This window comes from Zootermopsis nevadensis, unplaced genomic scaffold (assembly GCF_977971745.1).
Source record: "Zootermopsis nevadensis isolate Lab colony 2312 unplaced genomic scaffold, Znev_1.0 Znev_ptg000061l, whole genome shotgun sequence".
Lineage (NCBI taxonomy): Eukaryota > Metazoa > Arthropoda > Insecta > Blattodea > Termopsidae > Zootermopsis > Zootermopsis nevadensis.
In genome coordinates, this window is record NW_028259192.1 from 22,329,262 (window position 1) to 22,348,221 (window position 18,960).

General features: G+C 43.0%; 3 protein-coding genes across 3 annotated transcripts in view; 2 read left to right on the top strand and 1 right to left on the bottom strand.

Annotated features, from left to right (window-relative positions):
* The window catches only part of LOC110830318 (DNA-directed RNA polymerase II subunit Rpb4), a 27,734-nt gene extending 18,194 nt beyond the window's left edge, over positions 1 to 9,540 (bottom strand). Inside the window, exon 1 of the mRNA XM_087341049.1 lies at positions 9,406 to 9,540. The gene's annotated coding sequence lies outside the window, so the exon portion shown is untranslated. The remainder of the gene's footprint in view (positions 1 to 9,405) is intronic.
* LOC147871264 (facilitated trehalose transporter Tret1-like) overlaps positions 1 to 10,685 on the top strand; it is an 11,302-nt gene extending 617 nt beyond the window's left edge. The window contains exons 2-7 of the mRNA XM_087341036.1: positions 2,197 to 2,332; positions 6,113 to 6,257; positions 6,764 to 7,030; positions 7,546 to 7,664; positions 8,051 to 8,467; positions 9,439 to 10,685. Coding sequence (XP_087197162.1) covers positions 2,197 to 2,332; positions 6,113 to 6,257; positions 6,764 to 7,030; positions 7,546 to 7,664; positions 8,051 to 8,467; positions 9,439 to 9,948 — 1,594 coding nt within the window. The 3' untranslated portion in view covers positions 9,949 to 10,685. The remainder of the gene's footprint in view (positions 1 to 2,196; positions 2,333 to 6,112; positions 6,258 to 6,763; positions 7,031 to 7,545; positions 7,665 to 8,050; positions 8,468 to 9,438) is intronic.
* A 966-nt stretch (positions 10,686 to 11,651) lies between these two features.
* On the top strand, positions 11,652 to 18,669 carry LOC110830320 (facilitated trehalose transporter Tret1-like). Its single transcript, XM_087341053.1, has 8 exons — positions 11,652 to 11,844; positions 13,071 to 13,134; positions 14,595 to 14,730; positions 14,916 to 15,182; positions 15,265 to 15,383; positions 16,149 to 16,796; positions 17,177 to 17,430; positions 18,181 to 18,669. Coding segments are annotated over exons 1-8 (1,725 nt in total). The 5' UTR covers positions 11,652 to 11,842; the 3' UTR covers positions 18,416 to 18,669.
* The last annotated feature ends 291 nt before the right edge of the window (positions 18,670 to 18,960 follow it).

Below are 18,960 nucleotides of genomic sequence, written 5' to 3' on the forward strand. Positions count from 1 at the left end.
TCTAACAATACGTGGCAGTACAAAGACGAGATCCAGGAAAAAACGGCTATCACCCGATTTAAATACCTGCGACTTTTATTTGCGGGGTACGCTGAAATGGTAAGTGTACATGAACAACCAAAATCTTTGGAGCAATACCGATAACATGTTTAGAGGAAAAATAATTCCGCTATTTCCATGCAAAAACTTCGACTTGTGTCTAGAAACAGGGGCAGTCACTTCGAATTTTCTTTTCAAATAACTATAGAGGAAAAGCGAGCAGTGAACAGTCGACTGTCTCTGTGGGCCTATGACGAAAGGCGTGTCAACAGCGAGATTCAGTCTAACCATTGACCGTATGATCTGTTATTATAACGAATTGCTTCGTGCGCCTGCTACCCTTGGATAGACGTCACTCCTTACACATATGCCAGAGACGTAGCTGCACGAGCGCGGCGAACAGGACACTCGTGTATTTTATAACGCCGAATTAACTACTGAGGTTATGTATGGCCAAGACAGATATTTTAACATGACTGTGAATGATGAATAGAGGGAATTGGAGAGGAAGATGTCGTGGTACCCTTATAGAGGCAAGACTGATTGATAGACTGTAGTTAGCTTTCTCGGTTGTGTGAAATTGTAGAATTGCTTATGGTTATGAACGCACCGCCTCCATATTCAGAGAGAAATTAGTGAAACTTGGAAGCTAACCAGTTGTGTACGGAATGATACGATGGGCTGGACATGTGGCTAGGATAGAGGACACAAGGGATGCAGACTTAATTTCGGTGGGGAAACATCTTGGAAAACAGTTAATTGGAAGATCAAGAAGGTAATGGACCAATACGAAGGTGGATAACTAAGAAGTGAGTTGTGATGATAGGAAGTGGACTGAACTGCCTAAGTATCGTTTCCAATGACCGGCATTGCTTTTAAAGGTGATGACCTAAGGGGCTACGCATTCCATACACAGATATATATAAATGGGTTAGGCAGAAAGAAGGCACGGTGGAAACATAAAATATATTTATAATTTTGGTTAAAAAATGTCGTGAGTACTTTCAAGACTTAGAAACGCAAAAGATTTGGTAAAGAATATGAAAGATTTTGTTCTGTGCAGTGTTGATCTTTGGGTACTGTTCCCAAAGAATTTTTCAGCTGATTTTGTGTGTGTGTGTGCTCGACTAACTCATGCGCTGTTTGCCAGCTGGTAAGTAAGTCAGTCTGGGTCCGATGTGGGACTTTCGCGATATAGCTCAGGGGTCTTCGGCGTCGTCCTCTGCTGACGAAACACCTAAGAATTCAATTTTTAAACTTCAGTTGACGGCTCCAGGAACAATTCTTTCCATGTATTGCAATTTTTATATTAAAACTGTGAACAAAAGCCGCTTTATCTGTGTGATCACCACAAAAATTGAGAAGCTGTTTACCTTGGAAGCCAATTCGCCTGTGACCGACTCCACCTAAACCCGTCTTACTCTTATTCAGGGGTCTCCAAAATTCTTCACAAGTGTGCCAACTGTTAAGAAAATTCTACCTTCGCGGGGTGGAATACAAAGGTCGAACATCGTTTGCAATTACAAGCTCAGAATTTTAAAACTGACGAGACTTGGTAATAAAATTAACTGAAACAAATATATTATTTTTCCGGCCCTGTTTTCATAAATTAATTATATTTACGACCAACAGCGGGCTCTTACGAGAAAGGCAACGAAATCTCGGGTTAGATCAAAGGAGAGTTATTTCTCGACCGGCTGAGTGACATTCACTTCCTCAAGAACTAGTCTGTTTCTCTAACTCGTTCAGGGCCAGCTGAAACATAATCCTATCACCAGTTCATTTAAATGCTGGCAAGGTATCACCTTGCGGATCCTGTTGTCAGACAGTCTGGACCATACCTCTAAAATTTAACCTGCCTTCCATCCACCTGACAGCATGAACAGACACATAATTTACGGTGAAGTGGTTGGAATTTCCGAATTCTATCCATGAAAACACGAAGTGAATACCATACGAACTGCGACTCCTTAGTAATTACAAGAGAATTGTGGGATGCCTTTAGAACAAAACACTGTCGTTACAGACTTCAATTGAACACACGCTGTAATTGAAACCTGTCACATAATTGACTTTGCAAAGTATATCCTTTCTCATGGAAGTGAAGATGTGCCATTTTGTCACACTCTTGTTAAGTTAATGACGATAACTTTGCAGGAAAGACGGACATGAAATGGAGGGGATGATGGCGTCTGGCAAGAAACCAGAGATCGTGGCAGGAATGGACAACCCGGTGACAAACGACCATAAACAACATAAGACCGTCACGCGCTTCAGGGAAGTTCTACCTCAGGTAAATAACCACTTGTTCGATCGATTCGCTATCTGCATTGCCCAAACAAAGTTTAAAAATTAAAGGCGTCTGAAAAAGATACGAAATTCTATGACCTCCTGGTAACGAGTTGTTAACAAATTAAATTTTAGACATCCTTACTGGAACAAAAACAATTAGAAATTATTCTCCACTTGAAAAGCCAATGGCCTTCCAAGCGTAATTCGTCGAAAACAGAGCAATACGAAGATCGGGTAAGAATTCCTGTCACACGACTTTCCGTGTTTGCTACGTCAAATCAGTGTTCTCAGAATGATTAGCACACTGGGTTTTTGTGGGAAAACCAGAGGGGAAAGAGACCACTAGGAAGAAACACGGCGAGAGGACAATATTAAAATGGATCTTAGAGAATTTCGGACTGGATTTATGTGGCTCAGGATATGGACCACTGGCTGGCTCTTGTGAACACGGTAACGAACATTCGGGTTCCATAAAATGTTGTAAATTTCTCGAGTGGCTGAACTACTGTTGGCTTCTCAGAAAGGACTCGGGTTAATTGAGTAAGTAAGTCAGAATATTTGGCGATTACTCCAACATTCATAGCCTTGGACTGGTAACAAATTGTCAAAGCAGCCTTTGTTCTCCTTAGTTGTCGTGTTTATGGATTTACTAAACGACTATTTATCACCTAAATGCGTAGACTATATAGAACATATACCACGTAAATCAGGCGATACGTCCTTTACCAATGTTAAACAAAACTGAATTTTCAAGACAACTTTAAATTCACAAATCGAATTTGAATAAATCCTGCAACATTCCCACGTATTGACTAATATTCTATGCATTCTAAGAGAACGTACGAGTCTACTGCGACTTTACACCTCAAGTCTCTGGTAGATGCAGTTAGACTACACAAGACTGTCTCCAGTGTTACGACCGTGTGATAGCGGAACATCATCAGTGGCTTCATTAAACTCAATCGGTCTGTTGAATTAACGAATTCACATAATAAACAGGACTGCAAAAGAATTTACCTCTCGGCCTGTCACAGACCTAACAAAGACTGACAACATTTAGACATTCACGTAGATTTTTCTAACAGGCGTGGAAAATTCGATAATAGTGTTCTGAATGTGCCATGTAGTCACTAAAATTTCAGAGGAACATGTCGCTTCTATTTTCAGGGTGTTCTCTCCGACAGCGTCTTCTGTTTTAGTAATAAGACGAGGTGGCGGTGATCTGGTGACTGGATTTGGTGATGACGACAGCAGAGGTCCTTGGATGTTGCGTGTCTCGGTGTGTGAGGGGCGAAATGCAATACAGTAGCGACTAGTCACGGTTATAATCGTCGCATCTGGTCATAACGTATATTAACGTGCATATTTTCTATGGTATATAATTACTTCGTCTTCAGGAACACGTGGAAAATACATGAGGTCGGTGAGATTTGAGGTTCTCATGGCGAAGAGCACGAAGATGGCTGCTTCGTGGAATACTGCGTCGTAACTTGTAGAAATTGACTGACGTTTCAGAGGTGCTTAGCGCCGATGAATATTCAGATAGTTATCTTAATTTCTGACGTATTTCGCCTCCTTCTGAGGTACACTGAAGCGTACAGGTGTGGATAGGATCTTACTTCAGATCGGTGACGTCATCCAAGCAATGCCATTGGGTGGCAGGTCAGTAGTACTTCCTGCGGGCTCGGTGCCAATTATGGGACTCCAGACTTGTCTCCTTCGCTAATGGCGCTGGAGAAAACTGCACAATGAGGAGTTCCGTAGTTCGTACACTACACCAGATATCATGACGGCGATGAAGTCAAGGAGTATGAGAAGGTCGGGACATGTAGCGTGCATGGAGGAGATAGTATTTTGTTTTGAAAGCTTTATGGTGAAAGGCCAGTCTGAAGCCATATACGCCGATGGAGGATAATATTAAAATGGGTCTATGGAAAAACACGATTTGGGACGGCGGACTGGATTCATCTGGCTCGGGAGAGGAACTGATTGTGGGTTGTTGTAAATACGGTAATGAATTCCTGGGTTCCATGAAAGTCAGGAAATATCTTGAGCAGCTAAGTAACTATCAGTTGCTTCGGAGTTTAGTTGTCGAGTAAAGCAAATGCTCATCAATTTGGGAAAGCGATGTTCCACGCTCTGAAGAGCGGAAGTGCCTCCTTTCGGCTTGTCAGGAAAGTCACGTTCGCCGTGTTGCGACCTGGCTCTCTAGACGCATTGACATCACGTCGCTGGAATGTTTCTTACTTGCGGTTGTGTTTGGAATTCTCGATGACCAATCTCCACGGTGATATACACGGTTTTGCAATTGTCTTTATCTGCGGGGTTCTTTCGTGAGAATCCCGTAGACTTTCGGATAGTCGTAGACAAAAAATTCCTAACCTAACCTAACCTAACCTAACCTAACCTAACGTAATGTAACGTAAAGTAAAGTTTGTCCCACTATACGCCATGTAGGCGTTTGGGGTGAGAGGAGGTATAGCTCCTCTCTCCCTTGACCTCGGCTCTAGATGGGGGTGAGTGGTCAGCATCACGCCCCGGCCGGCTTTACCCCCGGGAAAGGACCCCGGTACCCATTGTAGAGGAGGCTGGGTGGGCCCCAGAGCCGGTCTGGACGCAGAGGCTAGAGGAAAAATCCTATGCCCCCGTCGGGGATCGAACCCCGGTCGTCCAGCCCGTAGCTAGTCACTATACTGACTAAGATATCCCGGCTCATACGTAATGTAACGTAACCTAACCAAATGAGTTCCAGTCGCATAATTCAAGGATACACAGTTCAAAATCTTCCTAAGCAACCAATTACTGATAAACCAACGAACTAATTACTTGATAATAAATAAATAACAATGAATAATGGGCTGATACGTCCCTGCCAGCCTATCCTTCCTGATTCGAAGAGCCTTGTGCCATATAACAGGGGAAGTGTACAAGTATGACGCTCCTTTTAAAGTATTTTTTCCAATTATAATACTTCCTCTCTGCCAAGCATTCAGTGCTACACCCAACATATTTTGTATATGTAATGGAAATAAAGACGTAGAATGTAACCGGTTTTTGTTATATTACTCACCACATCGAGGCCTTGGCGTTAATAACAGATAACCACACATAGAATTGATTGATTTATATTTTGATTATAATGCTGTCACTTCTAAGGAATGGTAATGCGGAGAATTATGTAACGAAGACCAGCATTTGTTACGATGGCTGTCTTCCGGAATACGTGCCGTGTGGGCTCGCAGAAATTAACCGACGTTTCAGAGGTGATCAGTGCCTCCATCATCAGGGCGATGGCGATCATTTCGCATCTAAAATGTCAGTTAATTTCTACCAGACTACGCAGCGTAATGCCCCGGAAGACAAACATCTTCACGTTTCATCACATTGAGAACTTAGTAATATTATCATCATAACAAACATCAATTGAACGCATACAGAGGAGCTCGACACAACATCCATCTGCCGACATCTAATAAAAGGGTTAATCTTACATACATCTCATTAATATCTCAACTAACTCCACGGAGCACAGCCCCCTTTACGGATCCAACAGTAAACTCAGATTCTCAAGATATCCCCGCCTTTTATGAAACCGCAAGGTCCATCACCGTGCTCACAAAAGCCCGCCACTGGTCCGTATCCTGAACCGGATGAATCCAATCCACACACCCTATCCCATTTCCCCAAGATCCATTTTAATATTATCCCTCCATTTAAGCCTAGGTTTTCCAAACCAAAATTCTGCACGCAATGAAAATGTGTTTTTCTAATGCTGTGACAGGTGCTAGCCACCATGGCGTGCAACATGGTGGGGCTGGAAGTCATCGTAACCCTTGCGTTCTCGACCGTGGCTATCGCCCAGATGCATCGGGCAGAGGCACAACCACATGACCTCTCCCTGGACGACGTCCAAGCTTCCTGGATTGGTAAGATCAGATAGTTGCAGCATTCCGTGGACCGAAGTCCTTCATCATTATCACCGTACTGATCTCGAGTAATTGTGGTCATTATTTCTGTTTTGCAGTAAGCAAATCCGGACCTTGAACCCGACTATCATGATCGATGTTTTCCTTAACGCTGGAACAGCACTTTCAATAATACATGACCTCTTCCTTAAATGCACTTCCTCATTCGCCATGCATAATCATCCTCCCTTTATCCATTCTATAAATATGTAAACCTCATAAGGAGTTGTTACATAAACAAGAAAAAACAAACAAATAATTCTCCGTCTTCACGCACAGTGATCCAACCTCGCCATGTTTCAGACCCTCTTACCACAGTCACCATGAGATGCAGTTCGTTAACTTCGCAGTCTTAAATCTTGTTCTGTGCAACACGTACTCCAAGTTAATCTTACTGCACTGTGCATTTGGCCTGTTGCAACTAAGGGTCAACTTCTGACACGATGAATCCTTTGATTCCGCTGTAGCCAGCATCCCATTCATCTGCCAGCCAGTGGGCAGCGTGGTGTCGGGGCTATTGGTGCAGCTGATGGGCAGAAAACGCTCGCTCATGCTCGTCAACGTACCCTTCCTGGTGGGCTGGCTGCTGATGTACACGGCGCATTCCTTCGAGCAGCTTGCGGTCGCGCAAGTCATCCTGGGCGTCACCATTGGACTTTGCGAGGCTCCTCTCAACACGTATTACGGCGAGATCAGCCAGCCGGAGCTACGGGGCATACTGGCGGGAACAGCGGGTAAGAATTGAGGGGCATACTGGCGGGAAAAGTGGGCAATAATTGAGGGGCATACTGGAAGGAAAAGCGGGTAATAATTGAGGGCATAACGACAGGAACAGCAGGTAATAATTGAGGGCATAACGACAGGAACAGCAGGTAAGAACTGAGGGGCATACTGAAAGGAAAAGCGGGTAATAATTGAGGGCATACCGACAGGAAGAGATGGTAAGAATTGAACAAGAACGTGTTTGATTGGCATGTAGTTTTCCTTTACGGATATCTGAAATTCTATCAGGAACCGGTCTCAATCCCAATTTGGCGTTGCCAGTCTGTTCTTTACAACTGCGTGTTGTTCAACTTTGAAGCAGGACTGAATATAATTTGTCTATATCTGCCCGGTTACCTTGCTATTATTTGTTTTACATTTCAGTAAGTTCTATTAACCTCATCATATCGAAAAGGAAACTGCGAATTTCCAGCGTCAATCAGCGCAGGGTAGAGAGCATTGTGACTTACTTTTGTGTTGTTCTCAGGTACAACCTACCAAACAGGATTTTTCCTGGAGTACCTTCTGGGCAAAGTGACCAACTGGCGAACAGTTGTGATCATGAACGCGGTCTTACCAGTAATCACTGTTCTGTACTTCAGCCAGGTTGGTCCTCACACAACTGCTTTATATCTGTTACAGTGTCTCTCTTTCACAGGGCATGATGTTTAGTAACACCCCACAAACTTTCTTCAAGCGCCAATACCAATATTCCATTTCGCCAACAAATGACTTTATATGGCAGTTACCGTCATTTGGTTACTGTCACATGTCAATTACTTATCATTTATCATGTATTTTCTTTAAAAAAAACATTTCGGTTGGGAAACCTTCCAGAAAATGATAAATAAATATAACGAGAATAAGATGGGTGCATGACATAAGACGTCGTCACCTGTGGCGGGCTTTGGTACTAGTTGTGTTCAAAACGTCGGTCCTATTTCCAAAGTGATGGATAGAATAAGCAGTGCGACGAATGATTTCATTTAAAGGTACCAGAATCTCCAATCTGGCTGCTGTCGAAGGGTAGGAAGCGAGATGCACAGAACGCGTTGTGCTGGTTGAGAGGCTGGGTGAAACCTAACGCCGTTAAAGAAGAATTCTCTCAGCTTGTCCGCTATAGCGAAGAGGCCAAGAAGGAGATCGAACTGAGGACGCCGGATGAAGAAGAACGACCAGAAGCCAACACACTCCTTGACTGGACACACAGGGAGCACGTGACAGCAAAGCGACGCTGGAAGTGTTTGGGACTAGCACGGGATGTGCTACGCCCCCCGACTCTGAGACCCCTGTCGCTCGTCGTCCCGTTTTTCTTCTTTGTCCACTGGACAGCAATGACAGCGATCAGACCCTATATGGTGCACGTGTTCGAGGGCTTCAAAGTTCCCATCGATCCCATGTGGGCCACGGTGAGTTCCGAACTACTCCATAGTTCTAGAACGCGACGTCGGACTACGTCACGATTTTCCGTTCCGTCTGCCTGAGTTGACGATCGTTAACATGTGCAGGGTTACCGCATAAGTGCCTAATATTTTTTTAAAAAAAAATATTGTGAGTAAACTCGAGAAACATAAACCAAGATCAAATTTTGGAAATAGTAACTCAATTCTGTTTTCAATGCGGGCTCCACACTCTGATCACTGACCACATCTTAAGGAGACGCGAACTCGTCCCATGCGTTGCGTAATGTTCCAATGGATTCCAAATCTTGACCAATCATATCTTCGAGTTCTTGAAGTTTGTTTGTCAGTGAAAGAATACAAAGTTCATATTAAATGCAGTTCCATGAGAGAAATTCAAGAGGCGTCAGGTCAGGCGATCTGGGAGGCCAGTCCCTTGGCCTTCGACAACCTGTGCGTTGTGGTAGTGCGGAGATGGTCCATCTTGTTGAAGAATCAAATCCTCTCCAAAGCCTTGTTTGAGAGCACGTTCTCGTATCTTCACAGTTTCAGAGGAAGGAAAATAACTTTTGAAGTTACTCTTTCCAAAAAAAAAAAAACACACACACAATTTTGGTTTCGACAGCTAGTTTAGTTTACTCACAATAACACTGTGAAACGTCCAATTATATTCTAATAACCTGATTTACTTGATTATGGAACCTATCCGCACATAAATCCTCATTTATATATTAAAGTAATGTATTCTTCGTCGCCAGGTAGTATATTTATGGCGATGCTTACTAGTTCCTTTAACGATGGTATCTTAACTGCACATTCATATAGCGTCTAATCGGAGTGCACTTTAAGCGACAAATTTGAAAGAATGCAAAAGAAAGCCTATTTTAATACACGACATTCAAATAAGCCTACGACAATCCCCAGTAAGAAAAGACTCGAAAACTTACCACTGCTAACCGGATGTTTTGGCAATTCATCAGGTGGGGTCTGCCGGAATTGGAATCCTGGGTTCGCTGTGCCTGCTTCTGCTGGTGCACTCGACGGGCAAGCGTCCTCTGTCCCTCTGCTGCATCGCCGTCTGTAGCGTGGCCTGCGTGTTGCTCGGTCTGTTCGCCTTCCTGGTGCCCGCCGAGCCAGCCCCTGCCGTGCGGTGGCTGCCTCTCGTCCTCTTCGTCCTGCTGACATTTGCGCAGAGCATCGTGAGTCAGGTGCCCTGGATGCTACTCTGCGAGGTATTTCCCTACAGGACTCGCGGCTTCTCCAGCGGAATAGCAGCTGCCGGTTGCTACGTGTTCCTGTTCCTCGCCTCCAAAACGTATCTGGACATCGAGCGCGGTCTCCTCCTTCACGGCGCTTTCTGGTTCTACGGCGTGGCAAGTGGCATCGGGTTCCTGTTCCTCTACTTTCGGCTGCTGGAGACGGAGGGGAAGACCCTGGGAGAGATCGAACATCACTTCACGCACGGGCTGAGCGCTAGGGGCAGCAAGTAATTGCCTGGTCACAAAAATCACCGGGTATTAACGTAATTCAGGGCGTGCGAAGACAACTACAGGACCAACATACGGTCCGCGATGCTCCGCGTAAATTTTTTTTAAAAAATAATCGACTGCTCACGTTTTCAAATCACATCTTCCCAAGACGTATCGCACTTTCAATAAATCAATTATAAAATTTTTGTGGATTTTATTTTATTCAATCTTAAAACTAACTGAAGCGACCAGGTAGTTAATAATTACACACAATAATGAATTAAAAACGTCTAAAAACACTCTTTTTAAACGATCTTCTCGGAGAGAAACGCTGGTTTTTGATTTCACGAAAGAAAACGACTACATATTTTGCGCTTGCATGTAAATTAAAGTAAAAATTGACTGCATCGAACCAAGGACGCCAAGGAGGAAGGGCTGGAGAAAATTGTTGTCAGCTGAAATGCGTTTTATGGGATGGGCACGTGGAGACGGAATGCACAAAGGCAAAATTACAAATTTCATTGTATTTTTTTTTCGGGTTTGCGTAATGCGAAAGAATAAATGTGGAAGAGGGCGTTTAAGTAATTCAATTAGCCGGTTCTAACACTTGGCATTTCGCATCCAATTTGTGTGTTCATGACTAGCGAAGTGAGAAGACAACCCTGTGCGAGCTCTGGTGATATTTCAAAGGACACATGGACAGGTGGAACAATGCTTGGCTGTATTCATGGACGGAAATACATAATTCTTGACATAAATCATAACTTGAATTATTACGTAATAAGCATTTTCACTATAACTGCATTTATTTACAATTTCGTACCTGTAAAATGTTAAATAAACTAACATTGTAATCCTGGGGTCTCGGGTTCGATTCCCGGCGGTGCCCGAATTTATAACTTGTGTTGGGCAAGGCCGTGGTCTAGGCAACACGGAGTTTTCCTCCGTGGCATCCCAACAATTACTCCATTCACACACAGAAGAAGGCAATGGCAAACCACTTCTGGATCATCTGCCAAGAACGTATATGAACAGGTCCCAGTCCGAGAAGAGAAAAGGATGGAAGGATCCTGTTCATATGGACCTGTCGTCAGACAGAACACTACAAATAAAAAAATAAAACATGGTGCTACAACCCAGAATACAGACATCTACGGACTCTCAGCTGTGAGAACCCCAAATCCTATTTCGTAGCTCTCTCTTCAGTTTTCCTGGAGAATCCTTGGGTGTACCCACAAACAGGTAATCAGCGCCATATTATTTTCTGTTCATTGGTCAAACTCATTTATGCATGTTGTTTGTTTATGGTTTATTCAACAACGCTACAGCAGCTCAAACATACATAGCACCTAATAATAGGGAAAGTAATGAGTACTGTAGTAGAAATTATATAGAAAAAAGGTTTCGAGGCGTAATTTAAGGTACTTTAGCGTAATTTTCCTGGAGAGACTTAAAAAAATTACAAAATAAGTCAGTTAGGAAATTCGGTGTCAGAGATTTGAACACGAGATATCCCGAATATGATTTTTTTTTTCCATTTAATAATATGCAACATGAGCAGTTGAAACAACGTCGTCAAATATCCTCAGAATCAAACATTCAGGAACCGAGTTTGTAATCAGTCTGTGTATAATTCGAAGTACGTATACACGAAACGAAGGATTTGATCGACTGCGACCAATGTCTCTACGACGTCACGACATACGCCGCCAACTGATAAAGTGACTTACAATCCTCTTTCTCTGGCGGTCACCACCTGTTCAAAGTCCGTAAGACATATCATAAATATGTCGGCTGTTCATTGCTCACTGTAGTCCTCTTAATTCCTCCATTGTTTGCGCTCAGTTGCTGCCAACGTTATAAACACCAGGCACATGCAGAAGACAGGCACACGGGCCCCCGCGTAGACAGAAAGATGTAAGTACTGAGATAATTTTCCATCACTGTCGTGAAGGGAACGAAATTTTCAAGTGAATTTTGAGGTTCTCACGTTGGTGAAAATGTCGATGTTGGTTGTCACGCTGTGTGGAATTGTAGGTAGATATCGACATTTCGAGTGAACATAATATCTTCATCTTCAGGGTTTCAATTAATCTTATTTCAAATCCTGAAGGATTTTAATTTTTTTTTTCCTAACCATTAAACTCAATATGAATAACTGTAGTCAATTCGATTAGGTTTATGTAATATTTCCGGCATGTTTGAAGATACTCAAAATTAACTTTTCATTCTGTTCACCCGTTTCTTAGCAACATCGGTACATGTACATGCTTTAGACTCACGTTCAAATCATGGACTTTTCATAAAAAAATATATTATTTTATCACAAATAACCTCAACAAAGTTCCTAATGTTGCAAAGACACGTCGTTATACAAGATGCAGGATCGATCTAGTGTTGCACCCAACTCAAAAGTTCGCATAGTCGCCATGTTAGTATTTCTGACGGCAGATGGTCTGCTCTTAGCTTATTCAAGGACACGGTGGTGATGGTAATTCAACATTTGAAAGTTGATAGTCTTGAAATATTTAGAGGAAAACCACGAAACATTTCAGTAGGAAAGACCTGTAAATCAGCCTAGATTCGAATCGGGAACCTTACGAATACAAGTATAAAGCGATACCGCCATATTAACGTAATCTGTTAATTAATACGAAATTGCATAAATTTTAATGCCTCATATTTGTTTGTACGAAGTTTGTTAAGGCTTTGGCCGGGATGTTCTTTTGTTAAATCTTATGTGGTACCGCCTGATTCGACTTCTAATGGTTAAGTGAAGTGTTTTCTTCGCGGTACGGTCTGGATTCGTAAATATTATGAAGACGAGCTTCGGCTTCAAAGGGTTAACCAGCTGATTTTCGTAATGGTGAGGTGTAGTGTTTTCTTCGCGGTACGGACTGAATTCATAAATAATATTCAGACGATCTTCGGCTTCGAAGGGTTAAAGAGCCACTGAAGAGTTAGACATGTACATACAAATAAATACATAGACGCGGCGATCAGATAACATTCATCACAACATACGGAAATCAGACTAAAAACAGAGCAAACGATTGCTTTTTTTTTTTAAAAAAAAACATTGTAGTGATATCTTTAAAAATTTGTCGAATAAGTTAGTTTGCATCTAGTGTTTTCTGTTGAAGGACCGCGAACACACAAAGGCCTCAGACGAACACAGTGAGTCGCTTCAGGGAGGTGCTGCCTCAGGTAAGTGTTAACGCACTACAAAATATGTTCACAGACTCGGAAACGTAATTTGTCGTCAACGCCACCCTCAAACGCAGGCTTAAAGAAGTTACCAGTTCATAAGTTTCTACATTTCCACGCGAATATTATTTTATAAACGAATTAAAAAACTAGAGACAGTAAAGGAGTCAACTCGCCAACACTGTCACACTCTGCATATATTTTCTAACTTGTTTGAAACACCTTTCCAGCAATAAATTAAAAAAAAGACGAGAAATACAGCACGAGGGAGGGAACTGTTAAATGAATGCAAAAAACTGATTGAGAAACCTAAGGAAAAATGCCACTTAGGAGATTCAGACACAAATGGGAAAAAAATATTAAAATATTAAATAAAATTGGGGGGGGGGGGGTGTAGACTCATCTACCTAAAAACAAGGTACTGTGACTTGCTCTCATGAATATGGCAATAAACCTTTGTGTTACGCAAAGCTCTTTTGAAAATTAAGTATATGAGCCGACTGCTATAAATCTCTCATGAAGAACTGTGTTCTTGGAGCGTCTGAGGAAAGCCGTAAGGGGCTACAGTCAAAACAGCCCGCCACCGGGCCGGATCTGAAACAAGTTTCCCCTGAACGCGCAGCCACCTGCCATAAAACAATAAAATGGTTTATCTGACATTCCGGGATTTTAAACTGAATTCAGTGAGCTTTTGCTTCGACAAGAGTTTCACCAGAGAACAGCAAACATTTGCAATGGGCTCAGAATTAGCATGCTGATCCGACGTAATTAAGAAACTTAGCTACGCTCAACATATCTCTTGGCGCCGTGAATTAATACCACACATCGTAAGAAGTCTTCAATGATACAACAGAGACTGAGATGGAATATTTGGACATGCGAACAAAAAACTTTTACAGCGAGAAGCTTCTTAACATTTTACTCTCAAAAACTATTTATAAAGATGATATATTCAAGGAGAAAAAGACAGGCCGAACATGACGAGGCCGGGGGGAGGGGAATTCAAAATGCGTACAAGAGAACGCACCACTCGAAAGACCTAAGCATAGATGGGAAGATAATATTAAAATATATCTTAAAGAATCACTTACAGGTTGTGAATTGGATTCCCACTATAAACTATACGCCATGTAGGCGCTTCGGGGAGGTGTGGGTATAGCTCCTAGTCAATCTTAACCTCAGCACTAGATGGGGGGGGGGGTGAGTGGTTAGCGTCACGCCCCGGTCGTGTTTTACCCCCGAGAAAATGACCTCGCTACCCATTGGATAGGAAACTGGGCGGACCCCAGGGTCGGTCTGAACGGAGAGGCTTCGGTTCCATAAAAGCAGACGAGTATCTTGACTAACTGAGCGTACTGTTGATTTCTCAAGGGCTCTACTTAATCTAATTAATCATTAAACTCACTGCGATAAATCATCATTAGTTTGAGTAGAAATTACACCAGACCTGTGTGTTCCAGGTGCTAGCGATGGGTGCAGCGAACATGGTGGTTATAAACCTGACCTTGGCACTCCTCCTTTCCACCCTCGTCATCGCCGAAGTGCACCACTCGGACGCAGAGCTCTCCATGGATGACACGTTGGCTTCCTGGTTCGGTGAGATTTAAAGTTGATCTTCGATAAGATTTTAACAAGAGGTGTAACAACGCTGTTATCTTAATCCCTTTTTCCTTTAAACTCTACTCATTTGACGTGAGGCATTGTGGGTCAGTCACATTTATCATTCCACCTTTAAGTGATATTTCTCAGCACATGGCTACTTATCTTCGTGATCTTTACAGGCAGTTTGCCATTCTTCTGTCAGCCAGTTGGAAGCATATTATCGGGGTTCGTAGTGCAATGGCTTGGCCGCAAGAGATCTCTGATGCTCATCAATATTCCATACTTCGTGGGGTACGTACTTATCAGTACGGCCCCCTCGATCACTGTACTCTTTCTGGCTAACGTATTGCTGGGCACCACAGTCGGTTTCACCGAGGCGCCGATCAACAGCTACTTCGGCGAGATCTGCCAGCCAGAGCTCCGCAGTATCCTGGCCGGCAGCGCAGGTATTGACAGTACCGATTACATTGTAGTAAAAACGGATGTGCGCCTTCACGTGTTTGCAGTGTCGTGGTGAATGTGTTGCAGCGATATTCTACCAGGTGGGGATGTTCGTGCTGTTTGTTCTGGGTAGCCTTACGACCTGGAGGGTTACTGCTGGAGTCGTAGCTGTGATCCCTGTCGTGACGATGATAATGATCAGCCAGGTGAATGATAACGTAGTTCTCTGTATTATCAACCCCATATTCTCTTACCAAGGATGCAATCTCAGCACCAATGAAGCTGGCTAACATCCGGAAGTATTCATTTCATATCTTGATTTTATAGGTACTTAAATTTTCATAGTTTTCTGAATTCCTCACAGATAAAGTCTGTGATATCTTCAAGCGTAATCATTTCCCAGTACCGTATTTGGAAGGAAATTTACGGGTTAGAAACCACCCTGGAATATTTGAATAAACAACTTTTTGGGTGCTTGATAACAGAAAGGTTCCGACTGTGATGCATAAATCAGCGGACGTTTTGATAACTGTTTTATCGTCCCCACACTAAAATCCTTGTCAAAACTACGTACGTCCAATGCAGAATTACTCCACTACTTAGACTAATGTACCGTAAACAATTTCTACCTAACACAATGTATCATATTAAGTGATATCAGACGCCTGACTCTCCTTCAATACAGACTGATTGTGATCATTTAGAATGTGACGCCTTGTGGTCTTGCAAGTGGTTACCAAAGTTTAGGAGGAAATTATCGCCTCCATCTTCAGGGTAAAACTGGTGGTAACCACCTGCAACACTACAACCCAGAATGCCACAATTTACAACATAAACATTCACTTAGTTAAATGTAAATTTCTTTCTTATTAACTTACGACTAGGGCAGGGTTTTTAGCTGTTTTTAGATTGGATATTAAATAAAATGAAAATGCTCACCACTGCGCACATTATATCCGTCTATCCTCCAGGTTCCAGAATCTCCAATATGGCTGATAGCTCAGGGACGACTTAAGGACGCTGAAACTTCCTTGTGCTGGCTACGAGGATGGGTAGACAGAGGCGCTGTGCAGCAGGAATTTGAAGAACTAGTGAAATACTACGACCGCGTAACAACGAAATCTGCGCAGAAACGGGCAGATGACAGGGAGACAAAAAACCTGTTGGAAGAGCACAACATGTCCGAATACAAACCGAGCCCTGAACTGAATGGATTTTTATCAGATAACCAAGCAACGAAACAAGCGACAAGCGACAACGCCCAACTGCCTTCGTGTGAAGATAATACTGATCCAACGATGAGAGAGGTGGCGCTGGAAATGAAAAATATAGCAGGCCATGACGAAAACCAGCGAATGATTTCGCCTGTAGACAAACAGATAACAATAGAGAAGGAGCTGTCAACGGAAGTCTTTACTGCCGAAGTCAGTGACGGGGGTAGAAAGTCGAAGTTCGTGACAATGGTGAAGTTGTTAGTGCAGCCAGAAACGTTGAGACCGCTATTTCTCACCGTATCCTTTTTCTCGTTTTATGGCTTTGGAGGAATGCCATCCATCAGGCCATTCTTGGTGGAAGTGATCGACAACTTCCACACCCCAATTAAAGGATCATGGAGCTCGGTAAGTCGATTACAGCGCTCAAGATTTGAGCAGACAACTGATTTAAGCGGTAATACACTCCATTTTACTAAAGCTACTCCCGTTTCCTCTTCGGCTAATTTAACGACCCCTCCCGATACTCAGAGACTGATTTTATGTTGAATGCAATTCACAAAATGCATGTCAATATATATACGTCACATGAAAGCGAGTACTTTTTTTTTTAGTATTCTACTTCGTATCTTCTGCACAGCAAACATTTATTCATGATCGAGGTCTTCTGGGTTATGACGCCGTGTTGTGTTTCGGAGAAATATCTCGCCTCCATCTTCAGGAAATGGAGACGACAGTTTCCACCGCTGTGTTTACGAAGAAACCTCAAAGAAGCCATCGTGTTACAGGTTGCGATGGCGGTCACAGGGTTCCTGGGCAGTGTGGTAATGATCGGCTCGGTCAACAGGCTCGGGAAGAGGTCGTTAGCGATGTCTAGCGTCGCCGTCTGCGCCTTGTCGTGCCTGCTGCTCGGGGTGTACGACTACCTTTTCGTCGACAGAGCCACGTGGGTGCCGCTGGTTCTGTTCACAGTGTTCTCCTTCGCCAATAGTATTCAAGGGCAGATACCGTGGCTGCTTGTAGCTGAAGCCTTCCCGTTCAGGTACTGTGCAGACCGACAACTGTCGCCGTCGGTGTGATTTCAGGGTACACGTTGACCCATGAGGTGTGTGGCCATTTCTAGTATGTACTTTGTTCCGACAGTGGCCAGACTACCTTGTGTCCTGACTTGAGACGTTCCACGTTTCTTCTCAGTCTCTCCATGCAAATTACGTAATGGTACTAACCCCCAATTGGTCAAGATGGCCTCTGTCCAAATATCTTCGTATTTGCAACCTTCCCATCTTATCAGACTCTGTGTAACAGCTGCAGCTGAAACAGTGTCATCAAAACTATATTTGATTCAAATTGTTTCAAAAAGTTCCTTTGCCAAATTCTGTACATATTATTTGTTTCCTTCTACATATTCACGCCAAGCTGATGGCTGTTCCTATTAACAAGAAATTTGATGTTACGTACCGAACCTGAAGATTCATAACCGAAGTCACAAATGTCCACCTTTGATCACTGTCTTTAGCCAACCGTCCCTTACTGATTTATTTAAGATCTATATCCAAATGACCTCTTCCTTTCAAGTATCAAAACCAAATTTTTAATCTATCCCAGCATTCTACATGTCCCACCCAATCCATTTCCTTCATTTGTTCATCCTAATATCTGATGTAGACTACAAATCCTGAAGCTACTCATTACGCAATTTTCTCCATCCTCCTCCTACTTTTTGTCTCGCAAGTAATGTTTCTCAAGCAGTAACCGAGTACGATATGGCTACATAAAACATACATTTATTCAGGACGAGGGGACTGGCAGGTGGAATGGCAGCAGCATCCAATTACATCGCATCCTTCATCGCTGCAAAGACGTTCCTCAGTACCGAGCACAGTCTGCAGATGTATGGCTCCTTCTGGTTCTTCGGTGTCGTCAATTGCCTGTGCTTCGCTTTCCTGTACTTCCTGCTGCCCGAGACAGAGGGAAAGTCTCTGGAGGAGATAGAGCACCTGTTTGCAGGCAACAAGGACCACAAGTGAATCCTCCAATTACATCGCAGGTCTCCACAAGAGGAACGACCTGTCCGTGCCCATTCAAATGTCAGCAGTCGACCACAGCGGCACAGTGTTGGTAACTTGAATGCTGGTTTCGCAGGTCTGAACCTGGCTTGAAGAAACGTAATTTTCATGGTTTTTGTTCTGTGCATGTAAAAGTCTTGCAGTGAAATGATCTCTTACTGAAGGAGTCATACTATGTGTAATCAATTAAATACAATAAAGGGAATCCCCACACACACCGTTAATTGGCGATCAAAGGAAACGAATTAAAACACATACGAATAACATAACATGGCACGTTCATGTACAGCGTGCTTTATTTCAGCCACGTCTGCTATATATTTATTTGAAAATTCCCCCAATATCAAATGTTATGGAAATCCATTTTGCTGTTCTTGATTTGTTATACGCATACAGACACAAAAAAATCTGCATATGCTTCCTCATCACATCATTAAACACAGCAAAATGGAGAAAAATGTCATGTCTGACAGCAATAATACCATATTCTTCTATCCCCTTCAAAT